Below are 10,400 nucleotides of genomic sequence, written 5' to 3'. Positions count from 1 at the left end.
GTTCCAGCCTCAGCACCATGTAAAAATAAATAAATAAAATAAAGGTATTGTGTCCATCTACAGCTAAAAATATTTTTTAAAAAGAAAGCTCTATTATTATACATTCATGTCCTACTATATATTGTTTCAATGTTCTGTGTCATTTAAAGAAAGCTATGTTTGTTTGTTTGTTTTTGCAGTGCTGGGGATTAGAACCCAGGGCCTTCTGCTTGCAAGGCAAGCACTCTACCCACTGAGCCATATTCCCAGCCCAAAAGCTAGGTATTAAAGGATGTGGCAGGTGCTGTCACAGAGAGCAGGGGAGGAGTAGGGAACAGCCAGGCTTCACCTTGACTGGCAATTTGAAAATCAGAACCCAAGGCTGTGTGCTCTTTGCCTCTCAGAGGCCACACGGCCTCCCTCCTGGCTGCCTCCCTGGGTGGACTCTTTAGTTGCCCACAGTCAGATTCTTACCTTTACTGTGCACATGGCTCCGAATTGGCCACCCTGGCTTCTATGCTGCATGACCTATGCACCAGTCAGGGTTCCTTTGCTTGTAAATCAAACAACCCAGCTCAAAATTGTTTGAGAAAGGGAGTTTATTGGCTGATGTAACTGTTGAAAATTCCAGAGGTAATTTAGGTTTCAGGTGGGGTCAGATCTGGGCGCTTGTGATTGTCAACTTTTCATTCCTGTGACCAAAACCCCTGACAGGAACAACCTAGAGGAGGAAAACTCCAGAGGTTTAGTCCATGTTCAGCCGAGTTCATTGCTCTGGCCCCAGGGTGAGGCAGAACATCTTGGTGAAAGGGCTTGGTGGAGGAAAACTCCACTCCTGGCAGCCAGGAAGTGGGAGAGAGAGAGGGGTAGGGGGAGAGAGGGAGAAGGGGAGGATGGGAGGAAAAAGGAGTAGGAGGAGGAGAAGAGGGGGAGGAGGAGGAGGAAGGGGAGGAAGAATAAAGGGGAGGGGAGGAGAGGGGAGAGAGAGACAGGGACAGAGACTGCAGAGACGTTGTGCCCTTATATGGCACACCCCCAGTGACCCACCTCCTCCATGTCCCAGCTGCCTGCAGTTGCCACCCAGTCAGTCCATTCAAACTAGGATGAGGTTCCAGTTCTCACAACCATTTCACCTCTGAACATTCCTGCATTAATGCAGGCGCTCTGGGACACCTCATTCCCAAACCGTAACAGAGCTCACATAATCTGATCAGGAAGCGCTCTCTGTTGCCCGACTGCTTCTCTCCAGGATAAATTCACCCAGAGATCCTCCCTGTGGATGTGACAAGATGGTCACCGGAGAGTCTAGACAGCTACCAGCTTAACAACCCTGGTGGAGGAGACGTCCCCTGTCCTGACCTCTAGCAGTAGCTCACCGGTTTGGGGAAAGATGCAGATTCGAAATCAAAGTATGGTTTCTACTAAATGCATGCCATTTTTGTACTCTCAGACGCCGAATCCTTGTAGGTTGGGAACTGTCCCTATCGCTATATTAGATGTAAAATTACTTTGAATTGAAATGTGTATAGAAAAGTACATACAAGGCTTAGGCACTGTTTACAAATAAATAGGAAGTAAATACCCTCCTGTGTAATTTCCCCTAAGTCAAGAAATAAAACGTCACTTGCATCCCAGGATCCTCTCCTGGCGACCTCCTCGTCCTCTGGAGAAAACCCCTTTGACATCATTATCCAAGTTCCGTTCAGCTTTTCTTTTATCCCATGGTGAGCGAAGCTGCTCGCCTTGTAGGCTGCACGCAGGGAAGAAGTGGGGTCCTCTATCCCCTTCAAGAGCACGCTCCCGTGACCTCGCTTCTCTTAACCAGGTCCCCTTCCCTCCAGCTCCCACCTTCTCCCCAGAGCGCCATTGGCTGGGGACCAATTCTTCAATGCATGAGCTGTCGGGGGGCATTTCAGATCCACATCAAGACAGCGTCCTGCCTGGGCGCCGGGCGGGAGGCTCGTGGTGGGATTTCCGCCGCCAGCGCCCTGGACAGCTCGTGTGCTCTCAGGGGTGTCGGTTGTGAGCAGCTACTTAAAGACAGAACCATCATGGTAGGTAAGAACCCCCAGGCTTCACTGGACCAACCAGAGGCCAAAGGGCCACGCTGCGGGGATGATCTGGTTTGCTGCAGTCGCCAGGGCCACTTCCGAACGTCCACCACTCTTGGCGTCGCTTGCTCCACTGGAAAAAAGCATCCAGTGGGAAGGACTTTGTTCAGGTGACATGGACCATGTGACAGCCTCAGGTGAAACAGGGTGGTGGGCAGCGGCAGGACCAGGCTCCCGGCTGCCCTGTTGCTGTAACAGCTGCTACAAACACCAAGCAGAGGCCCAGCACAGCTGCCCCAGAAAGGGAGGCTGGGAAGGACGCTCAAAGAGGACCCGGCCTGCCGCACACTTTTCTCTTCTTTCCTTGCTCATTGTCACTAGCCTGCTGTACAACGCGGGCAGGTCTTTCACTGAAATTGAAGAGTCCATCTTTTTTTTTATAACATTGGTTTTTTTGTTCTTATTTATCTATTTATTTTTTGCGGCGCTGGGGATTGAACCCAGGGCCTTGTGCTTGCGAGGCAATCATGCTACCAAGTGAGCTATCTCCCCAGCCCTTTTTGTTCTTTTTAGATACACATGACCGCAGAGTGTATTTTGACATATTATACATACATGGAGCATAACTTATTCTAATTGGGTTCAGTTCTCGGGGTCGTACGCGATGTGATGTTTCACTGGTCGTGTATTCATATATGAGCCTAAGAAAGTTATTCTGGTTCGTTGGACTGTCTTTCCTATTCCCATCCCCCTCCCTTCCCTTCGTTCCTCTTTGTCTAATTCAATGAACACAATGAACTTCTATTCTTCCCCTCACCACCCTCCCTTGTGAATTTGCATCCGCATATCAGAGAGAACATTCAGCCCTTGGTTTTTTGGGATTGGCTTGTTTCACTCAGCATGATACTCTCCTGTTCCATCCATTTACAGACAATTGCCATAATTTCATTCTTTATGGTTGAATAATATTCCATTGTGTATATGTAAATTTTATTTATCTATCATCTGTTGAAGGGCACCTAGGTTGGTTCCATAGCTTGGCTATTGTGAATTGAGCTGCTATGAACATTGATGTGGCCATGTCACTGTAGTATGTTGATTTTAAGTCCTTTGGGTATAAACTGAGGAGTCGGATAACAGGGTCTAACAGTGCTTCCATTCCATGTTTTCTGAGGAATCTCCATACTACTTTCCAGAGTGGTTACACCAATTTGTTGTTCCACCAGCAATGTGTGAGTGAATGGTTTCCCCACATGCTCGCCAACATTTATTGTTAACTGTATTCTTGATATTTACCAATCTGACTGGAGTGAGATGAAATCTTGGTGTAGTTTTAATTTACATTTCTCTCATTGCTAGAGGTGTTGAACAGTTTTTCACATATTTGTCGACCATTCTTATTTCTTTTTCTGTGAAGTGTCTGTTCAGTTCCTTTGCCCATTTATTGATTGGGCTATTTATTTTTTTAGTGTTAAGTGAGTTCCCTGAATATCCTGCACTATCTGAGGTGCATGTGGTAGAGAGGGTCTTCCTTTCTGCAGGTTCTCTCTTCACATTCTTGATGGTTTCTTTTGATGTGAAGAAGCTTTTTAGTTTGATACCATCCCATTTATTGATTCTTGATTTTACTTCGTGTGCTTAGGAATCTTACTGAGGAAGTTGGTTCCTAAGCTGACAGGATGGAGGTTTGGTCTTACTTTTTCTTCTAGAAGGTACGGACTCTTTGTTCTAACGCCGAGGTCCTTCATCCACTTGAGCTGAGTTTTGTGCCGGTGAGAGGTAGAGGTTCAGTTCCATCCAGAGTAGCCACATGGGCACGGTGCCGGCTTGGGCACAGGCTAGTGCTCTCTTGGTCTCCTGGGCTGCTATAGTGAGGTGCCACACCCTGAGTGGTTTCAACAACAGAAACTTGTGGTCTCACACTGTCCCAAAGGCTGGAAGACCAAGGTGTCACTAAGGTTGTCAGTTCTTGCTGAGGGCAGCGAGGGAGAATCTGCTCCAGGCCTCTCCGGTCTTGTGGTGGTGGCCGGCACTTTCTGGAATTCCTTGGTTTGTAGATACATCACTCTGATCTCTGGCTTTATCTTTCCGTGACATTCTCCCTCGTGGGTCTTGACACCATTTCTCTCTACACAGGTCTGTCTGTGCCTGAATTTCCCCATTATTTTGTGGGTGGGTACAGGGCATTGAACTCAGGGGCACTCGACCACTGAGCCACATCCCCAGCCCTGTTTTGTATTTTATTTAGAGACAGGGTCTCACTGAGTTGCTTAGGGCCTCACTAAGTTGCTGAGGCTGGCTTTGAACTCACGATCCTCCTGTCTCAGCCTCCTGAGCTGTTGGGATCACAGGCGTGGGCCACCGTGCCCAGCCAAATTTCCACATTTTATAAGAACACCTTTTATATTGGATTAGAGCTTACCTAATGACCTCATTTTAACTTGATCGCCTATTTTAAATAAAGTCGCCTTCTGGGGCGGAGTACAGGTTAGGACTCAAGACATCATTTACGGGGGTGGGGGGGACAATTCAACCAGAAGAGGTGCTGAGTGGATAGTAGTTTCCTTCCTCATCAAATAGGACGAGGGGGGCCTGGCCCAGAGCAGCCCCGCCGTAGATAGGTGTCGAATGAGTGAAGGGACGGATTCTGGGTCCCGTGGTGTTTTGGAGGCTTCAGAGGGTTCTCTGCTGAACATAGATACTCCTCCCGTTAATAAAAGTGGTTTCGAGTTGCTCAGACAAGAACGTGAAGTTCCCCAGAACAGCTTGGGTGCTTGAGGAGCTGGGATCTGACTTCTCTTTTCCGCGCGCTTTCCGCTGCTCCTCAGAGCTGGGGAAGACGCGGGACAGCCCTTCATTCCTGGAGATGCTCTGCTTTGCCACAGAGACTGAAGTGTTCCAGCAAAGGCTGACTACTCCCTCCAGCCTTCTGAGAAGTTCCGATAACAAATCAGGCCCCAAGGTGAGGTGAGGAAGTGGCCCTGGGGATGGGACAGGGAGGCTCCCACATCCTTCCATCCCAGGCACCCAGTAAACCAGGAAGCTACAGCCCAGTTCTTAATTCTTCATTCCTAGGGCCAGGGGGCCACACACCTTGAGTACTTGCGACATGCCGGGAATGTTCCATCCGGTGTAGCAAAGAGAGTCAAAGGTTAAACTTCAGAGTTAGACCTCTGTGGTCTATGCTTGGCTCCACCACCACCTCACTGTGTGGTACTGGGAAAGTTACTGACCCTCTCTGTGCCTCAGGGTTGATAATTTGGGGCTAATACTGGGATCCACCTTATAGCACATGGGATAATAATGCAATACACTTGACACAGTGCAACCACTATTGTCAGCAATTATTGTTACATTGTTATTATATGTTTGTTGAGGATGCTGTGATCCTGAGGCTGATAAGGGAGAATTCTAGTGGCCAGGTTTCATTAGTGAGTCTGTCCTCGTCCTTCCTGTAGAGCTTTCTAGAACTCAACCCCGTCTCTCTCTCTCTCTCCCTGTCTTCCCCCTCCTGTCCTTACGATCCCAGTGCTCCGCCATGGATGTTCCCATGAGCTCCCCCTGCAGCCCTGTAACACACTCTGGAGCCTGTTTCTTGGTGGAGAACCAAGGCCCAATGGGACAACCTGTGAACGGCGAGACTGAACTTCCCGCCAGGTCTGTGACCCAGGCAGGGAGGAGGGAGACGCATCTGATTGGGATGCAGTTGGTCTCCCGTGCCCTCCAGTCCTCTCTGTCCTTAGGGCGGACCTAAGCAGAGGCACCTGCCCTGACCGTTGGCTTCTCCCCTGCCGTCCAGGCTGGGCCCCTGCTGGCTGTCACACTGAACAGCCCCAGAAACCACCCCCAGGGGCCAAGGATCTGCCATGACGGCAGTTCCTCAGTCGGACTTGGGTTCTCATCCCGCAGTACCGTGAATCCTCACGCAAGCCCCAGGAGGTGCCGGCCACCCTCCCGCACTTTATAGACCAGCGATGGCGAAGGCTCTGAGAAGTTCCTCAACTTCTTCCTGTCCCCAGGCCGGAGCTCACAGGGAGCCCAGCTGCCTCTCTTGTGGCTACTGACCTCTAGGGCCTCCTGTCCCCCAGGGGCCAGAAGATGGCTAGAACCAGCTGGGCTTTGAAGGAGGTGGGCATAGCGGATACCGTGGTTGGGGACCTGCCACATGTGAGGAAGGCTGGCAGGAGATGGGCTATCCTGGGGCCCTCCTGATCCTCGCAAGGTGAGGGTCAGGGCAGCAGAGTAGCTTGCTCAGGGGCCGAGATGGGGCTCCAGCCAGCGTGGCTCCCTGCCAGGGAGGCTGGTGCCTGCTGTAAAGGGATTGGAGGGCTGTCCCTCTTTTAGGTCTCCTCCCTTTTCTTTAGCACAGACAGCAGATTCTGGAATTCTCTGGCCTCTCTGAGGACCCGGCCACAGGATCTTGGGGGCTCCTGAGTTCTCCGTGGAATCAATCCCTCCCAAGTGGTTTTGGAGCTTCCTGCAGAAGCCCTGGGTTAATTTCTGCAGGAGCTGTTATTGACTAACTGTGTAAACTTAGGCTGGAGAATTGCCCTCTCTGATCCTCAGTCTGTACGAATGGGATAATAATGGCCTCTATTTCATAAGCTTGTTGTAAAGATTGGACTAAAATTTGCACATAAAGCAGTTAGGGCGACACCTGGCGTGAGAAAATGTGGGGTGAACATCTACCACCGTTATTCTGGTGGAAATGGCGTTGTCATCGCCACGGAAACCTTGGTGGAGGTTTCGTCTTGGTGAGGGATCCAAGAACTGGAGAGAATGGGCGTGGGGAGTGAGTGGGGAGAGATGTTCTTTCCCTGTCTAACTGGCGGCTAGCCCAAACTGCACCTGCCCGCAGCCAGCTCGGGAGATGGACTGGTCATCTACTTAGCCTTGGGAGACAGGGTGGCTCGGCTTACCACCGTGGGTCCCCCAGGGCCCACACACTCTCCCTCAGCTCCTGGAGTTGCCTGGCAAGGACCTTATAAGACAAAATTTAACATTTTGAAGAACTGAAGAATAGTGAATTGCACACATGTGCAGCTCTCTCTTTGTATGCGTCCATGGGGACTATGACCCATGTCTTTTCTGGGGCCCAAGGTGTCCTCAGCTCTTGGGGCTTCCAGGACTTTTAGTAATAATTCAGGCCAACTCGCTCAGTTGGGGGAAAAGGAAGCCCAGAGAGATAAAAGGCCTTGCTCAGCGGCACGTGAGCGCCCCGCCCCCTTCAATGTGTCTCATCCCTCCTGACACCATGCACTCTGTCCAGCTGGGACTCTTGTCCTCCTAGGAGGAAAGGGACAGGAAAAGGTGGTGTGTGGCGCCAGGAAAGTCCCTCTGGGTTTCCAAGTCTGTTCCCAATGATGTGGCCTTTGGAAGAAAATAATATGTTGCCTCTCACATCCAGGCCCTGCTGAGGCCCGACTGACACCCTCAGGAGCCCCTGCCCTCTGGCAGATGCCACCTCTCTGTGGAGGCACAAGTGGTCACAAAGAGAAGACGCTGTGGCTCTCGGGGCGAGGCTGGGTGACTGGTGAGGACCGTTGTGTTTATGAGACCTCTTATCTTTATGACAGAGCTCAAACAGGACATGAGCTGCTTTAACAAATAAAGCCCGTCCATAAAGATGGGGTTCTGTAGCGAGGGACTGTGCCTCCCAAGGGCAGCTGCACCCACTGTGCATGGCATAGGGATGATCCTGTAACCCCAAGATTCTCCTGAAGGGCCTGATGACTCGGGGCGGGAGTCTCTGTGGCCATGCTGACAGCAGTGCCCAGCCCCCACCTCTCCCGCCTCCCAGCTCCATGGACCCCCTGCGGCATCAGACGCAGCTTCCCCGCCCCCCATGCAACCTCTCTCCCTCCCACCCTGGGGCCAACTCCGGGGGAGATCCCAACCCAGACGGGAAACGCGGAACAGTCAGAAGTGTGCCCAGACTGCCCCCCCAAACGAAGCACCAAACCAAACCTAGAAAACAAAACCAGCCACATCAGTTGCAAAAAATGGAGTCCTGGTTCTATTTGTTCTGCCAAGAGGTCAATACTGAGTGCTTTCCTCAAGGGACCCGGGAGCACTGGAGTTAGAGCAACAGAAACCCCCTTGGTAGCGACCAAGCAGCTGGTGCCCCCTCCCCACCCCACGACAGCTTGGAAACGCTGTACCGAGGGCAGGTGGGAGCCCACGGTCCCAGCTCAGAGTTCTTGACCTGAGACGGCCATCCTGGCTTCGACACGCGGGTCCCGCTGGCTGTCATCTCTGAGAGAGTCACTCTAGTTCATCGCCCCTTACCCTGCTGGCTGGGGAAACCAGGGGCCCCAAGAGGCAGCGGGGCCACCAGGCCCGCCAGGCCCGGGGCGCTCAGGCAATGGAAGCGATCTGGCTGTGTTTCTGCTCTCTGCAGAGGAGAGTCCTGGGGCAGGGCCAGCAGCCGCCCTGGCTGTGGGGGTGACAGCAGAACAGGGTGGACATCAGCAAGGCCAGGGCCATAAGGAGGGCCAGCGCCCACCGGATGACGCCTGGGTAGATGAAGGGCAGGATGAGGAGGATGAGCAGGACCAGCAGGAGCAGGTGCACTGCCAGGCGCCGGGCCGCCACGCGGTTGGCACTCACCACCTCCTGCTCCTCCTCTCCTGCCCAGCTGGGATGATGCCCTGCCCCTGAGGTGGCAGCACCCGCCAGCCCCTGAGGACTGAGCCGCACTTCCAGGCACGGCCGGGCCAGCTGCCCCACCACCGCCTCCTGGTCACGCAGGCTGCAGATGAGACCCCCTGGGACCGGGGTGACCTTTCGGCACAGCGGGCAGGTGATGGCCCAACTGTCCTCCTGCACGCACAGCAGGAGCTTCAGGCAGACGGCACAGAAGGTGTGCTGGCAGCTCAGCACCTTGGGGCACCGGGCGCAGTTGTAGGGCTCCCGACACACCAGGCACTCCAGGTCACCCTCTGTGGAGCCACGGTGACACTCAGCAGACCCCGAAGTGATGGTGGTGGTGGCTATAGCTCCGGCTGAGATGGGTGGTGGCTGTTGCTGGGCGTCGGTGCAGGACATCGTGGGCACAGAGCTGGTGGCAAGCGCCTGCTGGGCACCTGGGCATGGGCAGGAAGTGTGGGCCAGTGCCGCTGTGACTTGGAAGGATCCTGACTCCGTGCCGGACGCCTCCAGCCTCCCGCTTGCTCTCCCCAGGGCCCGCAGCGGCAGCTGTGTCCCGCTTTCTCCGGAGGCTGCCTGGCTTGTTTCCTGCTGTTCAATGTCGCCTCTGTTATTATTATTTCTTTCCTCGAAACTGAGGGTTAATCAGTAACTCGTGGGCTGGAGACTTTGCATTGCCTGATAGAAGGGCCAAAAGGGGCAGGGCCTAAAGAACCAGGACTTTCCTGTCGGGGCCAGGTGACTGGCGAGTACTTATGTGACCCATGTGGCTGGTGAGCTTCGGGATCCATCGGCAACCCCCTTCAAGCCCTCTCTGAAGCTTTTAAAATACAGAGGCCTAAGTCTCAGACCCAGAGATGAAGATTTGGCAGGTCAGGATGGGATCTAAAAATCTGTGCAGTTACCAAACATCTTCATGAGTCTGATGTGGGCGCCTGGGGAACCCCAGTTTGAGCAACATTGCCATGGAAGGGTCTCCGAGGAAACCTTTGGGGTGTCAGGATGGGTGGGAAGAAGTTCGTTTGAACTTTGAGCACATTTGCAATCAGTTGGCCTCGTGAAGAAAGAAAGAAGTGGTCAGAAAAATATTCCGCGTAGCCTGGGAGAAAGACCAGCCAAACAGCAAAACAAACCCTGCCCCACCCCCAGGTGCTCAGCACCTGACCGCATTCGGCTCCGTAGTCCCTTAGAGTCACGGCAACTCTGTGAGCGGTGACTGATTCCTGAGCATCTCATCAGTGCCACCACACACAGTCATCTAATAATAGGTGCCATTAGCCCTGTGTGTGGCGTGCAGGCCTGCACCCAGCCGTCACGAGAGCAGCGCCCTTTATGTGAACCTGCTCTGAGCCCACCCTGCGCCCTGGGTCCTCTGTGCTCTCTGGGATCTTGGCCCCATGAGGAAGACCTGGGAGTGTGGGCAGGGTGTGGTCAGGCTGGCCTGCTGGATGTCTGCCAAGGGGCCTTCCACAGGGGCAAGACCTACCCGCGTCCAAGGTCTGGTCCCTGGTCTCGTGGGACGCACTCCCATCAATTCACGCAGATGCAGTGGCCTCCGGGCAGCTGACTCAAGCTGCAGGCCTCACGTGGCTGGCAGATACAGCAGCGTGGCAATTAGGAAAATGTGACTCTTTTACCTTGTCCCCAGTGCAGAAGGGTGGGTGGCACATCTCCTTCCTCTGTGTGCAGGCCACGCCGAATCCAGAAAAATGTGCTGAGCGG

At 53.2% G+C, this 10,400-nt stretch overlaps 1 protein-coding gene across 1 annotated transcript; it reads right to left on the bottom strand.

Annotated features, from left to right (window-relative positions):
- Window positions 1-8,109: 8,109 nt before the first annotated feature.
- On the bottom strand, window positions 8,110-9,232 carry Rnf186 (ring finger protein 186). The gene has a single exon (XM_047529339.1). It carries the CDS (start codon window positions 9,075-9,077, stop codon window positions 8,388-8,390), a length of 690 nt encoding a protein of 229 aa, XP_047385295.1. The 5' UTR covers window positions 9,078-9,232; the 3' UTR covers window positions 8,110-8,387.
- Between the last annotated feature and the right edge of the window lie 1,168 nt (window positions 9,233-10,400).

Source organism: Sciurus carolinensis, chromosome 1 (genome assembly GCF_902686445.1).
Source record: "Sciurus carolinensis chromosome 1, mSciCar1.2, whole genome shotgun sequence".
Taxonomy (NCBI): Eukaryota; Metazoa; Chordata; class Mammalia; order Rodentia; family Sciuridae; genus Sciurus; species Sciurus carolinensis.
Note: the sequence above shows the minus strand (reverse complement) of the source record. Positions and strands in the feature narration are given on the sequence as shown.

Coding starts and splice junctions, on each gene's coding strand:
- Rnf186 (XM_047529339.1), bottom strand. CDS start 9,077: ATGTCCTGCACCGACGCCCAGCAACAGCCACCACCCATCTCAGCCGGA.